Below are 22,710 nucleotides of genomic sequence, written 5' to 3'. Positions count from 1 at the left end.
TGCCAGCAGAGCCAGGAGGGTCTCTGTCATCCCTCTTTCCCCATACATCAGTGGGGTCAGGATTGACGTCAGGAGGAGCCCAACCATCATTATCTTCTTTTTCTTTGATTTCTTCCTCGCGCAGGGGCGAGATTGCAAGGGCCAGCTGCGGAAAGACTTTATCCGAATCTGGCCAACCTGAACCAGAAGTAGTACCAGGAGCAGGAGCATCATCAAAGGGCCAACCACCCCCACTCCCCGACGACCCACTAGAAAACCACCCTTGGCTAGCCCGCGGCGGAGGAGACCGAGCGCGTCGAGGGGGGCGGGAGTCGCACCGAGGTGGAGGCTGAGAGCGGGGGCGCGCAGAGCCACTCCGCCGCCAGCCCCGAGAGGGCGACCAGTGGCGGGAGGAGGAGGGCGAGTCAAGGACCCAGGCCACAGTACACGGGGCATTGCCCCAATGGTCCAGGAGGACCTGGAGGTGAGCCACTTCAAGTGCCACTTTATTGGCTTGCACCTGTATTTGAAATAATACATTAGAGAAAATGGTAGCTTTAGAATACATAGAAATCTGACAATCCATTTGAGAATGAGCAAATATGCAGACATTTCTATCTTTTCAAATAGTAAAGAGGATTTCCACCCTAAAAGTGTGCCAAAGCTGGGTATATTTAGCTGGGAATCTGGGCGAATCCCCCAGCAAAATCATGTGCCAAGAGAACGGCTCCGGTCGAAATGGCCAAAAAAAATCATGTATCTAGTTCCAATACTGCTGGGCCCTAGGGCAAAACCAAAAGAGATGCTTAAAAGTCTCAGACTACCCACAAAATGGGCACCGAGGGTCTGGAACCCCCAAATGAACAAGCTGAGAGCCTACAGGCAAGCCTTGGAAAAGAATACACTAGGGAAAATGGGCCAGCTTCGGCTCAACACTTGCAGACCAAGTGTTAGCAAATATTTTACACCAAACAGGCTCAGGAGATTGAAGTAACCACCTCTGATTTAGACTCTGGATCATGGGAAAGTGAGGCGACAGCCACCTGTAACCAAGCTGAGGCTTGTAGTTTCTCAAAGGAGTATCTGGGTACCATTTCCAATCTTTCCACCAAGGCTTGGGCCCATGAATACCAATTTTATGAAGCATCTCATCTGGGATAGCACTCACCAGACCTTCAAAAGTAGCCCGGTCCTAGTTTTGAAAACTATACAAAGCACGGAACTCGTCCCACTTCATGATGCGCATGGCAGGTCTGAGAAAAAGCTAATGAAGAGTATGAATACCCTTCTTATGAAATTTGAGAGCTTTGAGCCAGGGCACTTTGGCCAAGGGCTAGCCGTTTTTGGCAAACAGGGGCGACCACCACACATTGTGTTGGTTCAATGAGAGCCCGTTCCGAAAGCCGAAGCCAAACCACCGGAGCCAGGGTTTGACAGACTCCCAGGCACGTCAAATGCTTTTGGCAACAAACGTACCAACTATCTGAACAGGGTCTTTCATAACCAGAAGGGTCTGGAGGCCAATTCCTTTCCAGGCCGGTCTGGTGACAGGGAAACCGGACTGAATGCAGTGGTGAAGGAGAATTTTCCAAGTCTCGTCACCCGTAAGGGTGCGAATAACCCATTTGACACATAAAGCAATTCCCCGCCTCTGGGTGGACATCAGACCCAAGCCTCCAGAGTCCCTAAGGAGACAACAAAAATCCCAAGCGACACGATGGAAGCCATGATGAGTATCAGAGGAGGCCCAAAGAAAATCCCGAAGTAATTTTTCAAGCTTGCTATAAGCAGCTTTAGAAGGCGCCCAGCAAGAAGAATAATAAATGTGAGTAGCGGCCAGAACTTTAGAACAAATCTGGAACTTTCCTGCTAAAGACAGAGGCTTGGTGATCCAATAAGCCAGCTTTTTCTCCACCCGAGCAAGCACAACCTGCCAAAGCTCCGCTGGGGAGGCTTGAAAAGAAAAAGGAATGCCCAAAAAGTGGAAAGTTTCGCCTGACCCAATCCACTTCCAGCCAAAGGGTTGCAGCCAAGCAGGACAAGGCAGAATAGACTACCGGTAACAAAATGTCTTGTGCCACTGAATGGCGGAGCCCGAGGCAAGACATAATATATTGAGGCACTAGAGTGCCTCTCGAATAGTCTCCTCTTCCTCCAAGAGAGTGAGAAAAGAGTCATCCGCAAAGTGCCCATTGAGTAACTACAACTGAGAATTAGGCAATGAAATGCCTTTAACACGTTGTAAAGATGCAGCATTAGCCAACAGATAACCAAACCCTTCAGCGACAAGAACATACAGCGAGGGAGCTAAAGGGAAACCCTGCCTAATAGAGCGGAAGAGGCCAAAGGCTGAAGACTGTTGACCATTGATGGTGATACAGGCTGAGGCATCCGCAAAGAGCATTCAAATAGACTGGATAAAATTGGGCTTAAAACCCAAAGCTTGCAACATGGCAAGAATGAAAGTCCATTCAATACGATCATAGGCTTTAGCAAAATCAAATTTGATGAAAACAGCCTTCTGGTTGGAGCGCCAGGCCCACTCCATGCCTTCCCAGACGATGATGATGTTATCCAGAATATACCTGGATTTGATAAATCCAGTCTATTCCGGGTGCACAATGAGAGGCAAAAGATGGTGGATTTTTAAAGTAAGAGCTTTAGCAATAATTTTGTAAGAAACATTAAGGAGCGTGATAGGCCACCAATTGCAAATGTCCTCAGGATCACCGATTTTAGGTATGAACTTAATATTTCCTTTATTTATTAGCTCTCCTAGAGAATTAGAATGAAAAGCTTCTAAATAAACCTGAAACAAGTTGGGACCCACATAGTCCTAGAGAGCTTTGTAAAATTCACAGGGAAAGCCATCACGACCCGGGGCTTTATCATCGACCATGGAATGTAATGCCTCTTTCAGATCCTTCAGTGTAAGCAACTGGTCACAAATTTTTTTCTGGGCTGCAGACAACCTATGTGGCACGACAGCAAGGCAATCCTGCTCGTGCTCAGGCGTGGGGTCTTGGGCAGAGAAGACTTGCTCGTAATGACGCATAAAAGCCTGCAAAATGTCTAGAAGCTCCGAAAGGACTTGTACGCCATCTTTGATCTTTTTAATGCCTGGAGAGGAGTGCCTGACACACAAAGCCAAGAAAAACTCCTTAGAGGCACGATCACCAATTTTGAGCCAGTGCAAACGGACCTTGATTTGTGCGCCTCTAGCGGTATAATTGTTTGCAACTTGCTTTTTGTGTCGTAATTTTGCAACTTTAACTTGCAAAGTTGGAGAAAAAGGGCTAGCCGCTAAGGCCTTGTTAGCAGAAAGTAGATCAGCAGTGGTTGCCTTGTAAGACCGCCGATGAAAGATGGCCAGCTGGCACCCATAAATGCGCAAGAAACGCGCGGTATGGGTGATAGCATCGTTCCACCACCTAATCCAGCCCGTACTATGAGCTGGCCTGCACTCCAAGTTCTAAACTCTGCGAATGTGGGCCAGAGTGGCTTTATGACCAAGCAAAGAAGTGTTGAGGAAGAATTGCGACTGGCACGCGTGAGGCTGACGTGTCTCCCATTCAATGCAAAAACTGATGGGGAAGTGATCAGATAATGTCACATCCATTAACGACTTAACTAGAAGGGAGGAGCTGGCGAAGGAGAAAAAAGATTGTGTCGAGATCATGGTGTTGGCATTATGTGAACCGGCATGAAGACATAATGATATTGTATGTTGTCATTGATGTCAATATGAGACATGGTGAGAACCGACACATGTGATAGGTGAAGAGAGAGGAACCGGCATATGTATGAACCGGTTTATATGCCAAAGTGAAGTGGCACATTTGTTCAAGGTGAACCGGCATGTAGTTATGTGAACCGGCACATGGAAGCATTGTATGGTTACCAGTTGGTAGGTAGCTTCCACTTCAGGGTTTTCGGTTGGAGCAACTCAAGTGACTCAATCCGTAATCTTCATGTGATGAGTTAGCAGTATGATGGAGGACAGATCGTGTTGCCACGTAAGCTCTATGCACGTGAAGGATCTTGCATGAAGAAGACTATTCCTATCCACCTCGAGAAAGTGCGAAGTCTGTCAAATGGTGATAATGCGTGATGGGTTATCACCCGCCATGAAAACGGTGGATAATGGACAATGGAGAATGTCTTGAGATCGATTCAAGATTGTTGGATTTAATGCAGTATGATTCAATGGTCAGGATCGAACCATTTGAATTGCTTAACCTAATAGGTTTAGGGTTTAGGGTTTTTGCTACCGACCTGTATGTTTCCTATAAGGTCGATGTTGTGTTTCTTTCTGAGGTTGTTGGCAAAAGTTGTGAGTGTGTATCCAAGGGAAGTGATACATGATTCTTGCCAGACCAAAGGAGAGAAGAGATATCTATAAAGTGAATGTGCAGAAGGTGAAGAGGAGCCAAAATGGATCTGCATTAGCATTGAGTGTTGTTAACAGATCATTGTAATACCTGTTGATCTCTAACCACTTCAATAGTTGTAAAATTCCCTAATAGGGTAGCCTTAACTGGCTTGATTCAAAATCCCTTAAATCGAGTGGCCTTAACCGGATTGTTTCAAATCCCTTAACCGGGTAACTCAAGGCTAATGAGTTCTGAGAAGCTTAGGAGATCCTTTCAGCTATTGAGTTCTTGAAATCCTCTAACAAGGTGACCCTACCGAGTTTAACCCTTAACCGGGTATCCCTTAACCAGGTGATCCCTAACAGGATCGGTTCCTACCCGAACCTATTGTAATGTCCTTAACCGAACAAGGCTCCTAACAGAGCAGACTTCTAAAGAGTTTAAAAAGCAGCTTGTGGGTATTCATCCCCACTGTGGTTTTTTTCCTAGTTGGCTTTCCATGTAAAAAATATGTGTGTCATGTGAAATGCTTTTGTCTTGTGATGCTTTGTTTTACCTGTTAAGCACATGAAGGTTCTATGTTTTATGCCTATCTATAAAACATATTGAACTCACTGTTGTGAAGATCTGATGGTTAAGTTTACTTGTTTATGCTTGAGAATATAATGATACTGTGGTATTGAGCCAAGAGGAAAGCTTATTGAGTGACCGGTTCATGACTGGTTGAGCTATACTGGATGTTGCCGGTTGCACTCTGTTTTATCGATATCCCTATTTGTTAGTCTTTTGGAGTATTTACTGTCAAACCGGTTTTGGACTGTATTGGTGTTTGTATTGATTCACCCCCCTCTCAGTACCGGTTTGGTACTAGTGGTTCATCATTGAGTTATCACATGGCACTATCAAGGCGCTTAAAAATTCTGTCAGAACCAGCCTTGAAATTGCACCAGGTGTGCCAGGGAGAATGAGAATGGCGGCGACCCATATTGGTATCAAAAAGCCCCAATTTATTGTGCATGTAGAACCACGCCTCGCGCTCGCCAGTTGCCCATCTGAAGGGCAGGATGCCATCTTTATCACAAGCCATCTCAACCATATTGAAGTCCCCACATAAAATCCAAGTGGCAACTGGTAGTGAGTCAACAATCCATCGCCAGAGTAATGAGCGCTCCACAGCATCATTCGGGGCATAGACATTAATTACCCCGAAAGAATGATTATCAATATTGAACAAAATCCAGACAAGTCGTTGCGTGGGATCAGACCCATGGTCGACCACGCAGGAGTGCCACCGTGGGGACAAAAGAGTGACAGCTCCGCCATGCCCAGGCTCATGGGTAGTACTAAACATATAACTAGCTGGCCAGATGGACCGACAAGCCGAAGCGAGCAAAAAACCAGAAACCTTAACTTCCTGAAGGCACAAAATATCAATACCAGTCAACTTTTTCAAAGTATCTCTAACAATATACTTTCTGGAGAGGTCATTAAGACCTCGAACATTCCATGAGAGGAAATTCATGGATGAAGTGCATCCATATCATCGGACTCCGACTCCTCTCTATCCAGGTAAGAGAAATGATTCTGCAAAAATTCCAGCGGAACTGAGCCAATTTGGATAGAAGGAGAAGAAATCCTCCACTTCTCCTGAACATATTCCCCTTCCTCCTGGGCGGAGAGGGGCTACGAGAGCGCCTTTGGGCTCCTAAAATAGGAGCAGAGCTGTGCGGCTGTGCCATCATAATGGCAGCGTGTTGAGGCGTGGACTCAGGCCGAGGCTGAAGAGGCATGCTGTTGACCTTGCTCAAAGGTGTTGTCCCCTTCTGAGAAGGGTTTGAAACATTCTTCGTTGGTTCAACGACATTGGAAGCCGACGTCGAGCCAGAGGATTTATTCCTATGACTTGTGACCGTAGTCCAGGCAGAGTCCTCTTTAGGAGCAGAAGAATCTGCTTGACGAGAATGAGCATTTTCCCGTGGTGGAGAGGGTGTACGAGGCACTGCCAAAGGGCAGTCCTTGATCTTGTGTTATGTGGGCTAACATCGATAGCACGTGTTGGGTAAGTTGAAATAAGCGACTTTCTGGGTATGCCGGAGAGATCCTATTTGAATATCAATGGAGTCTTTTAGATCATGGGAAAGGTCAACTTCTACGCAAACCCTTTTCTGGGGACGGGCTTGGAAGAACCTATCCGGCTCCACACAGACAACTCTCCCCAAGGAGGAAGCAATATGGTTCAAAAAAGGCACACAAGGCAAAGGGAGACCAGAGAATTCAATCCAAACGGGGACCTGGAGCTTGGTCTCATTTGAGACAGTGAAGTCACAGGTCCATGCTTGGAAAACCAACAAAGAAGACCGGACATACCAGGGACCGTGACCCAAAATGGCCTGCACATGGCTAACTTCCGAAAAGCAGAACAAAAAAAACCCTTGGTTAGGTTTTGGACCATCTCAAGGCGGACCCCATGAGGGACCCAGGCCTTGTTGACCCAATCTTTGAGCACACTTTCAGGGGGGGTTCTCCCAACAAAATACCCAACAAGGGTGTGACTTTCAAGCCATTGACAAGCAGAATCAAATTTAGGTAAAGGTAAAACCACATTAGATTCTCAAAGAAGAAGGACAAAACCTCAAAGAGGAAAAAGTCCCCCCCATAAGAGAGGAAGGAGAAGTCAGCTGACCCCCCCTAATGACACATCCCACACCCCCAAGAGAGCTCGCAACTGCTGGAACTTACTCTCGGTGAAAGTTTTGGTGAATATGTCAGCAACCTGCTCTGCTGTAGGACAATACTGCATATCAATGACCTGCTCCTAGATGAGCTCTCAGATATAGTGCATATGAATCTCGATGTGTTTGGTTCGCTGGTGCTAGACCGGGTTCTTCGAGATTGCAATAGCACTCTGATTGTCACAATGTAGAACTGTCGGCCGTGGAGTGGTGAATCCAAACTCTGTGAGGATCTGCTGGAGCCAAATTGTCTTAGTCGCTGCGTTAACAGCGCCTCGATACTCAGCCTCAGTCGAAGAGAGAGCAATAGCATGTTGCTTCTTGCTCTGCCAACAAATGGGGCCCGAACCAAGGTGAAAATTGTAACCAGAAGTAGACTTACGATCAACTAGATCGCCAGCCCAATCGGAGTTTGTGTAACCAACCAAGCGAAGTCCTGTGCCTGCTACATAGGGAATCCCATAGTGATGTGTACCCTGGATGTAATGAAGGATGCGTTTGGTGGCTTTCCAATGAAGCTCATGCGGTTCCTACATGAAGGGGGAAACCATGCCAACTGCAAATGAAATGTTAGGGCGTGTATGAGTCAAGTAGATGAGACTACCCACAAGCTGACGATACAAAGTGGCATCAACTGGTGGAGAAGAACAATGAGCCTCAAGCTTGACTCTTGAAAGAAAGGGAGTCGGGGCAGGCTTACAATCAGCCATATGAAAGCGTGCAAGTAGATCAAGAGCATACTTGGGCTGCGATAGTGTAATCCCGGAAGGTGACTGTGAAATCTCTATCCCGAGAAAGTAGTGCAAAAGACCCAAGTCAGTCATAGCAAATCTGTTATGCAAAGCAGATTTGACCCTGCTAATAATGGATGAAGTACTCCCTGTAATGATCAAGTCATCAACATAGAGCACAAGTATCAAGTGAGAGTCATCCTGTTGCAAAATGTAGACATTCGGATCGAAATGACACCTGGTGAACCCTACGGAGAGAAGAAAGGAATCCATCTTGGCGTACCAAGCCTTGGGGGCCTGCTTAAGGCCATAGAGAGGTTTCCTTAGTCTGCAAACCAAGGAAGTATCCTAGATGAAACCCTGTGGCTGCTCCATATAAATCTCCTCATCAAGATCACTATGAAGAAAAGCACTCTTCACATCCATCTGATGTACAACCCAACCATGAGCTGCAGCAATAGCAAGTGTCAAACAAATGGAGTTCATCTTGGCTACGGGTGCAAAGGTCTCAGTATAGTCAACACCTGCAAGCTGCGAGAAACCTTTTGCAACAAGCTGAGCCTTATACTTATCCACACTACCATCTGCTGCAAACTTGGTCCGATAGACCCACTTACATCGAACCATCTTTCTGCCCTTAGGGAGATGGACTAAATCCCATGTGTTGTTCCTCATCAAGGAACTATACTCTTCCTCCATAGCTTGGTCCCACTCAGGAACCCTTGATGCTTCCCTAAATGTCTATGGATCGGAAGCGGTAGCAATGAATGCATGTGGAAGATCCTGATGTTGTGATCGAGTTCTCCATGTATCTGAAGGATCCCCAACAAGAGAACTCGCGGACTCAAGTGTCTGTCGAGCCCATCGAGGTCTAGGTGGAGGTGGAGAACGAGGCTCCTCTACTACAAGTGGACCCTGCGGAGGTGTAACCCTGCGAGTCGGAGTTGAGGGAGTCTCATCATCTGAATCACTAACATCACTATCCACAATGGAGGAAGGTGGAGGAGGTAGAGAGGCTAAGCTAGGAGAGCTTTCCTCAAAGTGAACACTCCTCTCAATGAATACCTCATGTGTCTCTGGATCCATCAATCTGTATGCCTTAACACTCTCAGGATATCCAACAAATATGCAAGGCCGACTTTGAGGTTCCAATGCCTTGCATTTCTGTGGAGGTATGCGAGCCCATGCTGGACACCCAAAGACTCTGAAATGTCTCACAATCGGTTTCCTACCAGCCCAAGCTTCAAAAGGAGTAATACCTTGCAAAGCTTTGTGAGGAACCCGATTCTGGATGTGTGTGGCACAACTGATAGCCTCTGCCCAAAAGGCGGGATCAAGAGAACATGCATGTATCATACAGCTAGCCATTTCTTTGAGAGTTCTATTCTTGCGTTCTGCAACCCCGTTCTGCTGTGGAGTGTATGCTACAGAATGCTGAAGATCAATCCCCTCAAATGTACAAAAATCCTCAAGTCTTTTGTTCACATATTCCCTTCCATTATCTTTGCGAAGAATCTTGACCACTTTCCCTAATTGCTTCTCCACATGAGTCTTGAAGTCCTGAAATCTGTCAAATACTTCACTCTTATGAATGAGAAAGTAGACCCAAGTGAAGCGGGAGTAGTCATCAATGAAGGTAAGAACATAGCGAGCCTTACTAAATGAAGGTGCTGGAAATGGACCTGCTACATCGCTATGAACAAGTTGAAGAACTTCCAAAGCTCTCCAAGCTTTCCCTTTATCAGATTTCTCTTTGGGATGCTTGCCCATGGAACAACCTGAACATACACCCTCTGAAAAACTAATTCGAGGTAGACCTGTGACCATGTCTTTAGTGCTTAGCTGCTGAAGATAGCGGTAGTTGAGGTGACCAAACCGCTCATGCCATAGCTTACTTTCTGAATTTGAATGAGTAAGCAAGGCCCTAGAAGGTAAACTTGGCACAAAGTGGGAGAATGAATAAAGCCTTGAGTTGTCATTGACTTGTCCCACTGCTACCAAGGCATCATCATCAAGTTCCTTTACCACAACTGAATCTGGGGTAAACTCAACCTTTTTCCCATTCCCATAGTGAGTGATTTGGTAGATGGAGAGAAGGTTGGTAGACAAGTTAGGAACATAGAGAACATTCTCAAATGTTCCATCATCCATGTCAACTGAACCTTTCCCTTCAACCTCTACTTGTGTGTCATCACCTATGTAAATGTGAGGTACCTTAGATGGCTCCAATGAAGAAAACTGCTCCTTTGTAGAACCCATGTGTTATGAGGCACCCGAGTCAAGTATCCATTGCTGTGAAGAACCTGTTGTAGCCACAAATGCTTGCCCTTTTCCCTTAGACTGTGAGGAAGAGGAAGGAGATGAATCCTTCTTTGTGCAGGCGGATGGCAAGTTGATGTTGTTTTTCTTAAGAAGATTGGTTAACTCATCAACTTGCTTTGCGTGGCATCGATGCTCATCATGACCATACTTCTTGCAATATGCACAAGTTGGTTTATCCTTCTTAGGTGGTGTCCCCTTCTTGGAAGAGGATGAAAAATCACCTTGTGATGGAGAGGGTGATTGCCCTTTTTCCTGGTGTGGCTTAGACTTAGATTGCTTCTTCTTCTTGTTGGAATCTTTGCCTTGACTTCCTTGATTCCCTTGATTTGCCACCAAAGCCTTGGACTTTGAAGACTTGAGAAACCCCATGTTCAACAACTTAGATTGTTCCAATATTAATATTTCTGTGAAAGCATCAAATGAAGGCATAACATAAGAACTCCCCACTATCAAACGATGAGTTTGTAAGCTAGACACAAATGCTGCATATTCTGGTGCAAGCTTATCCAACAAGTTGAATATCAATTGAGCATCCTTTTTGTCAATTCCACAATCCTTAAGCTTTGCTCTTAGCTCATTTGCTTTGGTGACATAATCTTGGATTGTATCAAAACTCTTGGGATCCAAGTTGGTGAGCTCATTGTCAATCTAATAGCCTCTGATTTCATCAACTTGTCCATACAATTTCTGAAACATATCCCAAGCCTCTTTGATTGTTTTACACTTCTCAATGTGAAAAATGAGGTCATCTGATACATACTTGCGTAAGGTTCCAAGAGCCATGCAATTATTTGTGAGCCATTCTAATTGAGCAATTGGATCAGTCTTAAGATCAGGTGGTGCTGTAATTGTTCCATCTATGTAGTGTGTGAGACCCTTTTCCATTAATTTACTCCATACTTTAATTTTCCATGATGCATAATTATGTGGAGTTAGAGGTGGAAATTTATTAGGACTAATTGCAACAAAAATGGAAAGAGCACAAAGAGAGGCACAATCACACAAGACACCCCCCCCAAATTCACTCAATCAAAGAACCCCCCCCAAATGTGATGATTTGACACTTTATAAGTAGTGCGTATACAATGGGCCACTTGCAAAAAATGGCAAAGTGGACTTCTGATTACAATTTTACAACTGTCTCAATAAGGCCAAAAGAGTCTCAAACTGATAATGCAAGAGATTTAACTAAGATCCAAGCAATTTACAAGTACCTAATAGGCCAAATAAGACCAATATCTGAAAGTACAATTTCCACTCAAAATCTCTGAAATCTGATCATATATTATGAAAGTAGATGAAAAAATAAGCACTTTAAAAAAAAACGGCACCTAAAAAGGAGGTCGTATGAGCTCAAACGAGGCCTTTGAAGTTGCAGAATTGAGGATTGGACAGGTACAGCTGAGAGAATCCAAAAATTCTGAAAAACCTGTGCACCAAAATCAGAAAATAACCACACCACTGCGAAGATCACGAATTTTAGCCCATTTTAAAAAAAATTGCACCAAAAAAGGAGCAAAAATGAGCAAGATATGGCCTTTCAAAGTTGGACTGCAAAACTAAAAAGCTCAATGGAGAGGGGTCAAATTTTTTTCAAAAAATGCTGATGTGGCGCTGATGTCAGCAATTCACTGTGTTAAATTTGACGACCGTATGACCATCGCAAAGACTTCACCTCCTTGCTGACTGGGCGTCCGTACTGTACGGACTGCTGACTGGGTAGGTGACTGTGCAGGCCGTATGGATGATATGGTGCGATGACTGTGCTGTCGTACGGTCGACGTGGCGTGATGACTATGTGTATGGATTAGCTCGCGGGCCAGTGGCCGCCTGCCACATGGCGGACGTGGGGCCGCCTGTTTTGGTGGTCGCCGACAGAGGAAGCGGTCGGAGCCGAGGGAAGCCGGCGGCGGCGTGCAGAGACCGGCGGGCGAGCGGTCGCTGAGCGACGGGGAGATTTGGGCGCTTAGGCGACGGCGGGCGATGGGGACGATGGGTACAGGCGTGGGCGGCGGCGGGTACAGGTACGCGGCCTGCAACACCTGCGACACGTAGGTACACACTGCATAGGGGGGTCTGCGGACCCCCAAAAAAACCAGTGAAAAAAACTTTTTTTTTGATTTTTTTTTTTTTGATTCACCTTTTGATTTTTTTTAATTTAATTTTTCAAAATTTTTGAAAAATAAATTTTTTTTTGAAAAAAATTTCGAAATCCGTACGATAATAGCCAAAATGGGGAAAAAAATTTTCTCACCAAAATAAGTCAAAATTTATGGAAATGGCCTCCCGGATTCAACGATGATGTCCAAATCGCTGTATGACACCCCCAAAAAATGAAGATCCCCAAATCCGAAAATAGAAGCCTTCCACGATGTCTCCAAAAACCAATCAATGAAGCCCCAATAGCTCTGATACCATGTAGGATTTTGCCAAGATCAAGGGCACAATGAAAAGCATAAAAGAGACAATAGAATGACAAGAACAAAATGTATTCTCATCAATATACAAATGATCAACTGGATTAACCAATACAATGAATAGAGGCCTGCTTATATAGGCAAGGCCATATGGATGTATGAGCACACAAATATGACATGTGGCTCAATGAAAAACAAGGGTAGGTAAGAAATACTAGGGGTAGGTAGGAGAAATAATATAATATTCCACAAGAGGTGGATGACCCACCGAATGTGGAGTGTAACAGCAAAATAAGACCACAAAAGGTGGAATTTCTTCTACAAGCTCTATCCCTATGTGCACACTTCCCTAAGTGTCTCAAATCCAAACTACGAAGAGATGCATTATCCTAAGTTAACTTAAGTAAGTGTAATAATATCCAAAATGAATATTTATTTACACCAACAGTAGATCCAAATAATTAAAATGGTTATAAATAGATATTTAATATTTTATAATACTATTTTTATAATTGTGATTTAGAGTGATTATTGAATATTCATTCATACTTATAAGAAATTTATTAAAAAATATTATTTAAGAATTGTTAAAATATTTTAAATTTAAATTGTAATTTTCACATTAGTTTTAAAGTTTGATTTAAAATATTATTTTTTATCAATCAAGATTATAGTTTTTTTATATCTTTCTTAAGCTTAAAATTTGGTGTGAGCTTATCTTTTCTCATTGACATTGTTCATAGCATGACACAATTTGTGCAAAATCTTGAAGTAAATCACTTATCATAGTTTCAATGAATGTTTCATTCTACTATTTTAGTGAAAAAGGTAGTAACATAAAGTGACAACCACAAGATTCTCTAATATCAACACCAATCAAAGACATGTATAAGATTCTAGAAGTTTTTAAGAAGGCATGGATATAAAGTACCGTAAACCATATATCTCATCTGGAATCAAGATCATATGGCTCAGAGAATGTTAGGTGAAGAAATGAAAAAATTGAGCATGCAAAACTTACAAAATATGACTTCCAACAATACAAAGCATGCAAAGATGAAAATCAATATGCAAACCACTCCACTCTTGTTTATAGTTCATCCACACACACATACTTCAATATGCAAACCACTCCATTGTAGTTTAGAGTTCATACACATATTTTCATATTTTAAAAATAGTCATTGTATACATGTGTACCAATGCGGTTGCAACTAATCTGTATGTCAAATTCTTCTATCTTTTAATGTTTTGATGGATGTTCATATTGTTCGTACACTTGTTGAATCGCTTTTGATTGAATGTTGCTTAAATATTTTTAATCAAATCCAATTTTTGCTTTCTTTTGCTAATCATAACTACATGAAAGTTTCCATGGTCTTCAATTTTGAGTTAGCTATGCTTTGGATGCCATTATTATGATTGCATTCTGGCTTTGCCTTACAATTTTTTTTCCCTCAATTTTATCACTACCAAGGGAACCATGGCAAAATTTATACTCGAACGAAATTTTATGCACTGAAAATAGCTTGCTTAGAAATAAGCGCCCCAACCCTTAAAAAAATGTATAGTGCTTCACCTTATAAACTTTGATAGCTGAATTGCTGGAAATATTGGAATGCAGGCAATCAAATATGAGGTTTTAGGCATTTTGTTCAAGCTAACCTTCCATTAGACTTATAATCCAAATACTAATAGTAACTCTAACCTAAACTACTTATTTCTAAATGCAAAACTATTTCTAAATAAAAATACAATACAAAATTACAAATTTAATATAATAAATTTAAATATAATTATATGTTTATATTATATATTATGATATCTTCCAATTGTAGTTAACTTTCTACTAATAATAAAAATAAGTAATTTTTTTTTAAGTATATTCTTATTTATGAAGAGAGAGCATATGAAAAATGTAGCTGATTTTCTATTCTGAAGATTTTAGGTTAAATGTTAATATTTTATTATTAATAAATATAATTTTTATATTATAAGATTTTGTACTTCCAAAACATATATTACTATCGACTAATCATTGCACCTCATTTTGATGCAAGCGCTAGTTTAATGTTAAAAGAGGACTCCTAAAAATGCCTTCAGAAGTGGATTAAGAAAACGTAGACTAATATGAATTCAGATTTTGGTCACTGGTTATCCAATCTGTCTTGTATCAAATCATGCTGAAGCAAAATTATTTTGCTGTGATAGAATGAATAAAACAGCCATTTCATTCAATGTCATCCACAGCCCATTTTAATCTCAATCTCAAGGTACTCTGTACAGAAGGCCACTTGAAGGAGGCGCTACACGTTCTGCTCAATACACGCAAGTTTCCTGCACATTCTTCGACATACATTAATCTATTGCAGGCATGCATTGATAAGAAAGCCCTTTCAGAGGGTAAACAAATCCACTCTCACATCAACGATAGGGGATTTACATTTTCCACACACCCACTTTTACAAAATAAACTTATCAGCATGTATGAAAAGTGCGGAAGTTTGGAGAATGCTCGTAAAGTTCTTGATAACATGACTGAACCAGATGTCTCCTCATGGAATATAATGATTACAGCTTACCGAAGGCACGGGATTTCTCAAGGAGCATTCGCCCTGTTTCACCGAATGCAACAAACGCTTGTCCAACCTGATCATTTCACTTTCTCCACTATTCTTCCTGTATGCGCCAACTTGGGATCTCTTAAAACTGGTATGCAGATCCATGGAAAGGTCGTTCGATGTGGGTTTCATTCTCATGTTACTGTGACGAATACCCTGATTGACATGTATGCAAAATGTGGAAGCATAGAGAGATCGCGCGAACTGTTTGACAAAATGCCTAATGGAGACGTTGTCTCATGGAATGCCATGATTACAGGGTACGCTCAAAAGGGTGTTCTTGACGAGGCTCTGCGGCTTTTTAAAGAAATGCCGCAACGAACCGTGGTCTCGTGGACTGCCATAATTGCTGGATATGCGCAAAATAACCTTGGCGAAAAAGCTTTGGAGGCTTTTAAGCTAATGCAATTATCTGGTGAAAAGGCAGACTCGGCAACCTTTGCAAGCACCCTCCCAGCGTGTGCCAAAATGGGAGCTTTGGAACAAGGTATGGAGATTCATCAAAAGGTAATTGAAAGTGATTTTTTGTCAAGTGTTGTGGTTTTGAGTGCTTTGATAGACATGTATGGAAAATGTGGAAGCATACAGAAGGCGCGTGATTTGTTTGTCCAAATGCCTCAGCGAAATGTGGTGTCATGGAATGCGATGATTGTAGGATACGCACAAAATGGGCTTGGTGACAAAGCCTTGGAGACCTTTAAGCTAATGCAAATTGCGGGTGCAAAGCCAAGTCCGTCAACCTTTGCCAGTGTCCTCCCAGCTTGTGCCAAACTTGGAGCTTTGGAGCAGGGTATGGAGATCCATCAAAATATAGTTAAAATGGGATATATGTCCGAGATAGTCTGGAATGCACTGATAGACATGTATGCAAAATGTTCACGCATACACAAGGCACGCACGTTGTTTGACAAAATCCATCATCCAGGCGTAATCTCATGGAATGCAATGATTGCAGGGTATGCAATGCATGGCTATACAAAGGATGCGGTTGAACTCTTTGAAAAAATGAAGCACTCTGGAACCAACCCAGATCATGTAAGCTTTGTTTGTGTTTTTTTTGCATGCAGCCACGCAGGTCTAGTGGATGATGCTTGTAAATTCTTTAATTCCATGAGTGAAACTTATTCTATTATGCCTTCAATGGATCATTATGTGTGTATGGTTGACCTTCTAGGTCGAGTTGGCTATCTTGAGGAAACCGTAAACTTTATCATCAAAATCCCAGTTAAACTTGATGTAGTTGTGTGGATGTCATTGCTCGGTGCTTGTCGAACTCATAAGGATATAAGGTTAGGGGAATCTGTGGCAACGCGCCTTTTTGAATTGGATCCAAAAAATCCTGCTCCATTTGTTCTTTTGTCAAACATTTATGCCCTTGCGGGAAAGTGGGGTGATGCTCAAAAGGTAAGGAAATTGATGGAAGAAATGGGAATTAAAAAGATACCTGGATGTAGCTGGATTGAAGTCCATAAAATAGTACATGCATTTTGTGTGGGAGATAGATCACACCCACAAACTCAGGCGATCTATACAGAGTTGGAAAAATTGTCTTGGGAGATGAAAGCAGCCGGGTATATTCCAGATACAAAACCTATATTCAATGACGTCGAAGAGGAGGAGAAGGAATTACTCCTCTGCCACCATAGTGAGAAGTTGGCAATTGCTTTTGGATTGTTAAACACACCCCCTGGAACAACCATTAGAGTTGTCAAAAACCTCCGAGTATGCAGTGATTGCCACACTTCAACCAAGTTTATTTCCAAGATAATTTCAAGAGAAATTATTGTGAGAGATGCAAATCGTTTCCATCATTTCAAATATGGACGATGTTCATGTGAAGATTATTGGTGAAACGAGCCACAACACAGGCTTGCACTTTGATTAGGTGCATCGTGTCAGATTTACAGAGACAAGGAGGTATCATAAATTGTTTTTGGCTTTCCAAAATTTGCTGTTTTCGAGTGCTTGAAGTGCAAGACTATGCTTTTGACATAATGAAAATATGTTGCAGAACATGCCAAACCGTCTAGTTATACTGATTGGGTATTGGTTGAAACCCAATTTGATAACGCCAAGGAGAAGGCGAAGAGTTGGATACGCAATGTGTGGAGTACTAGAAGGAAAACTGAATTCTGGTGAGCCAACAAGAATGTGAAAGGATGATTTCCTACCAAGCTAATACTTGGAAACGATGAGGAGATCATTTCATGATGGTTGTTTTCTCCTTCCTTCCTTTTGTCAAATTTCATGGTCTTTTTGCCTGTATTAATGTTAACATCTTGTGCCAAGGTCAGGTCTGCTATAGGGGTTTAAATTATATATATCAACTATATATTCATCGAGGCGTTATGTGTTGTGTCATTAGTGATCATGGAATGCCACTGTGTCCAGTTGAATGATACCATCTTCTGGTACAGGTATTTGCAAACATCTTCTGTTCAAGTCTAGTTATTAGATTTCCTTTGTAAACAGGAGTGGAAAATCACAAGATTTTCTCTCTGGCTTTCAAAGATACTTCTCGAATACTGTTATATGTGCTTTCACACACAAGCACCACATTTGGGTAGATTTCTTTTGAAAATGACAGTGTTTGTAGATGATAAATAGTGAAAACCTCTTAAATAACGGTTCAAGGTGTCCAATATGGCTTCTCTTGCCCATTACTTTCTTGGCGAGCTAATATACTTTTGGTGAATACAGGCCTGAAAAAGTAGGAGTTCACGAGGAGCAAAAGTAATTAGGACGCCCGAAAGAGCTTTCCAGTAACGAGGGGAACATCCTACTTGTAGATCATAACCCGGGCAAAATGGATAATTTCTTCATGCGCTACATGAATGGGAGACTTATTTCATGTGTTGCATACCTGCCTTATGCTAGTAAAGAATGGAATTTTCTTGCAAACCTAAACCAAAATTACTTCAATCATCAGCATATCCTAAGTTTTGTTACAAATCTCAACGATAGTACTACCAAACTTCTTTGTTTTGAAAGACTTTTATGAAGCATGGTCTACTCAATTTTTCATTTTTCTGATTGGAAAACGGTCTCGATGTGACCAAAAACACACATATTTGTATAATCCTCTATAAAGAAAGAGTCTCTGTAAAGAAAGCGGAGAGAATTTTAATTATCAATATGATGCAAATGCGTTTGGTAACTTTCCTTCTACAAAGAAAATAGTATCAATTCTATATATTTTTTTAGATTAAGTTTTTTTGGAATCAATACTTGGTGGAACACCAGGTCCTAACATGCATCATTATAGCTTCTCTCCGCATGAGCTGCCTTCTCTGTGGAAGTAAATGCAGAAGAATGAAACCTGCAACCATCATCCGTATTTTCCAACAGATCTTGAGGAGTAATTATTCTCACTCAACATCTCTGTTTCTTTTTTATTTATCACAATTATTTGATAGACCAAGTCAATAAGAATTAATTAATTTAATTGATTGTGTGTGCAAAAAAATCAAAAAGTTTTTTAACCTTTTGTAGAGTTGTAAATTGTTTACCCTAACAATTTCACTCTCTATTTTTCTCCTATTTTAGTGTGACTTTCCCTTGGTTCATTTTAAGACCATTTATGTTGTATGATGTCCTAAGCTTCACCAATGTGCCTACACTTAAGTCGTTGTCAAATGTGAAATTTGAGACGAGGTCTTATGTGACCTGTCGTAAATTGTAACCCTTTACAATTTTACATTCTTTTTTGTGCCCTTTCTTTAGCGTGCTTCCTCCTAGCTCTTATCAAAGCATATTTTTGACCTTTGCACTATAAAACTAATGCATATGTTTATATGGTGATCCAGATCTCTGTTTGAAGCCTAAGTGCACCAAAGCCATCCTTGATTCACTCCTTTTTGGGAGGTCACCTAGTGGTCAAGGGCACTAGGTGCCTTTGCTCATGCAAAAGTAGCCAATTTTTAAATATGTTGGTGCCTAATTCTCACTAGTTGATTCCCAATCTTGATATTTTAATATGACTGTTGGAGGTCAGCTTAATTTATGAAATACCTTAAGAACCCTATATAAGAGCATCTTTTCAATTCATTTTTCACAATCAACATCCAACCACATCCTCAAACATTCTAATCACAAGCATATTATAGAGTATCAAGGAGACATAATTTCATCTCACCATATCCTTTAGATCTAATCATTATGGACCAACAAGTTGCAACAATCTTCATGCAAGCATGTTTTCATGATTGATCTTCTTTATGCCTTGTCATGTCATGTCATGTTATTGCATCAAAACTTGTGGATCACATTCAAAGAGCATTGTATCATCGTCATTATCAACTACAACAAGCTTGAGGTATAACATTCAATATTTTACTTTAGAGCCTTCCATTTCAATTTATCTATTTCATTCAAAGGTTAATTCCAACCTAAGGTTTGACCTAGACAAACCCCTATCAACACAACAACATTTTTCCCTCGTGTGTCTAAGTGATAGGTTTTGGAGATAATAGTTATAGATCTAAGAAGAGTAGATAGAGGCACACAAAACCAAATTTTACAGAAATTAAAGCATTGGGTCAAGGTCACCTAACATTAGTGTTCGACGTTGTTCTGACAATTTTTTAGGGAGATGCTTAGAGTGACATCCTAATTTCAAAAGTATTTCCATTGTTTGCATCTGATAGTTTTGGGTCAAGGTCGCCTAGCATCCTTGGCCCACATTTCCAAACCCAAATTTTAGGTACATGTTCTCTTATTTACATTTCCAGATCTATACTCTATGTTTGAATATTTGTTCTGAAACTCTTTGTTCAAGTTGATCATTGTCAATTTTGCATCATTAATCCTAGTCCTCACCTTCAATTATTCAGTTTTAACTCAAGCAAAGGGAGATTGAAGTCCAATATGTGTTCAACCCTTTCACCATAGGTCTTTGAGGTCAAGCCTATTGGATCTCATTCTCTCTTTAATGTATATTGGTTGGAAGTAAGTTTAATTCCTTGTTTACATAATTAAACTAGAGAATCCTTATTTCCACCACCATACATTTTGGTGAACTTGACGCTTCTAACATTTTGCATATTTCTGATTGGGTGCTTTTAAATTTGATTTTTCATAATGGAATTTAGAAAATCTGTTTCGTTTGCTATTTTACATGTGATTACATTGCTTATTAGCTATGTTTACCAAAATCATGTGTTGGATGATAGTCTCTTTCTTTTTATGTTGCTTGCATTCATTCATACCACTTTAACGCATTGCATTATGAGGATTTCAAAGATTTTTCCTACATTCAATTCATTTCTCAAAGCTTGCATACATATTTCATGTTTCTATATGACGATATTTTTAAAGAAGTTAATGTAATATTTGGATTTCAAAAAAGCTTTGGTAGATGTTTCAAATGGCACCCTTGAAAATCCTAGAGATGATACTGAAATAAATCATACTTGTATCTCTCCTGGGGTATCTTTTTAAAATCACGAGGAAAAAGTTAATGCTCCTATAAATGATCTCTCCAATGGAGATGTAACATTGAAGAATAATGATGGATTCTCTTCTCACAAAGGTGCTTTGGTGCAAGAGGACAAGGTAAGCATGTTAATCTTAACACATCTATCAATCTAGATCCTCCTTATTGTCCAAGAGCTTTTCTTAATTATCAACATATTTTGAGACAAGATGATGATATGAATTTCATTCATAGATGGATAGATAGAGAGAGAGGAAAAAGAGAAAGGGAGAGGGGAGATAGATAGTATATATATATGGATAGGTAGAGAGGGCAAGAGAGGAAAGGGGGGAGGGAGGTAGGTATAAAGCAAGAGGGTGGGATAAAGATGTATATAGAGAAATAGAGATAGGTATGGAAGGAAGGAGAGGTATGTATAGAGAAAGGGGGGAAGATAGATGCAAGTAAAGATAGAAGGGGAGAGAGAGGGGGAAGGATGGAAGGAGATGTATGTAGAGAAATAGAGGCAGGGAAAGAGTGAGGGGGAGTTATGTAGAGAAATAAAAAGGAAGACAAAGAAAGAGAGAGAACAGAGAGTGAAGGGTGAGAGCTTGAGAGGTAGAAAGATAAGTCTAGATCTTCAGGGAGAGAGGAGAGAATGAGATAGAGAGGGGTAGGGAGAGAGTGATAGGGAAAGAGAGAGATATATATAAAGCTTGAGGGAGACAAAGAGAGTGAGATAAAGAGAAATAGAGAGGGAATGGGGGAGAGAGTGAGAGAGAGAAATAAGTGGAGAGGGAGCATGAGAAGGTGAGAAAAAAGAAAGGGAGGGAGAGAGGGAGAAGTATGTATCTAGAAATAGAGGTAGGGAGGGAGCAGGGGGAAGTATCCAAATAGAGGGAGAGAAGAGATAGAGATAAGTAGATAGAGGGAAAGTGAGAGAGAGAGGTGGGTAAGGGGAGAGAGTATGTGTGTGAGGTAGGTAGAGAAGAGAGGGGAGATATAGAGTAGAAGGGTGAGAAAGATAAGTTTAGAGCTTGGGGAGAGAGGACAGAGTGAGATAGAGAGATGGGAGAGAGAGGGGGAGTGAGAGGGGGAGAGGAAGAGAGATAGGTTTATAGATTGAGGGAGACAAAGAGAGAGAGAGAGAGAGAGAGAGAGAGAGAGAGAGAGAGAGAGAGAGAGAGAGAGAGAGAGAGAGAGAGAGAGAGAGAGAGAGAGAGAGAGAGAGAGAGAGAGAGAGAGCTTAGTGATTATTAAAACTTGACTAACTTTGAGAAATTATAAGATCTAGAGATTGGGAAAAGAGGAGATAGTGAGATAGAGAGAGGTAGAGAGGGAGGAGGAGAGAGATAGGAAAATTGAAAGGTCTAGAGCTTGGGGAAGGCAAAAAGCATGAGATAGAGAAATATCAAGAGAATGATGATAGAAGCCTACTGATTACTAAAATATGACTAAGTCTAAAACTTATAAGATCTCCTAAAATCTAGAATCTGCATTATGACTCCTAGAGATTTGAAACCATTCACAAACATCTTGCCAATATATACATAAAATATAACTTAATAAGATAAAAGACAAAGGAAAAATATAATTTATACTTAAATGTTATATTTTATGTATATCTCCCAATGAAAAAAACTAATGGAAGGCTAAAGACATTAGCATTCAAAATGTGTTTATGCTTTTTGGAACTAAAAATTCGAGTAGGGGCAGTGTTCCTTTCGTAGCTTTATGTCAGCATAATGCAAATGGGTTTTTCTTATTTAGCATAACACACACGTGTTATGCTTATTGAGAAAAAACATGTACATGGTTTACTCTCATAAAAACACGTATGTGTTTTTATTTCAAATAACACACATGTGTTTTGCTTTGTACTTAGCCTTGGATGACAAACCTTAGGCTTGGGAGCTTCATTTCCCTCATTTTGATGTTTTTTTCTTCTATTCTTGTTTCTAACCTTCCTCGTCACCAAGTTTACACATTATTAACTAGGTATTAGTAAAATTGCCACCATAACTTCACACGTCTTTCGAGCTTTCCAACCATATCATTTTTTTATAGATTTGAACAACAATAACATTTTTAAAATTTCTTTTGCCATATGTGTACCATTTGT

General features: G+C 41.1%; 1 protein-coding gene across 8 annotated transcripts; it reads left to right on the top strand.

The window, feature by feature from the left end:
• Positions 1-14,622: 14,622 nt before the first annotated feature.
• LOC131037367 (pentatricopeptide repeat-containing protein At1g08070, chloroplastic) lies at positions 14,623-18,335 on the top strand. Of its 8 annotated transcripts, none has more exons than XM_057969488.2 (4): positions 14,623-15,266; positions 15,435-17,092; positions 17,187-17,592; positions 17,876-18,335. In XM_057969488.2, the coding sequence occupies exons 1-2, from the start codon at positions 14,792-14,794 to the stop codon at positions 17,024-17,026; spliced, it is 2,067 nt and encodes a 688-aa protein (XP_057825471.1). In that variant the 5' UTR covers positions 14,623-14,791; the 3' UTR covers positions 17,027-17,092; positions 17,187-17,592; positions 17,876-18,335. The 8 variants fall into 8 exon arrangements, with proteins under 8 accessions (XP_057825471.1, XP_057825472.2, XP_057825470.2 ...); XM_057969489.2 differs by having other exon boundaries at positions 14,623-15,662; positions 15,831-17,092; XM_057969487.2 differs by having other exon boundaries at positions 14,623-15,965; positions 16,131-17,092.
• Positions 18,336-22,710: the final 4,375 nt, after the last annotated feature.

Source organism: Cryptomeria japonica, chromosome 3, assembly GCF_030272615.1.
Source record: "Cryptomeria japonica chromosome 3, Sugi_1.0, whole genome shotgun sequence".
NCBI lineage: Eukaryota > Viridiplantae > Streptophyta > Pinopsida > Cupressales > Cupressaceae > Cryptomeria > Cryptomeria japonica.
Note: the sequence above shows the minus strand (reverse complement) of the source record. Positions and strands in the feature narration are given on the sequence as shown.

Excerpts from the sequence above, each read along its gene's own strand:
- LOC131037367 (XM_057969485.2), top strand. The coding sequence starts at position 14,792 with ATGTCATCCACAGCCCATTTTAATCTCAATCTCAAGGTACTCTGTACA.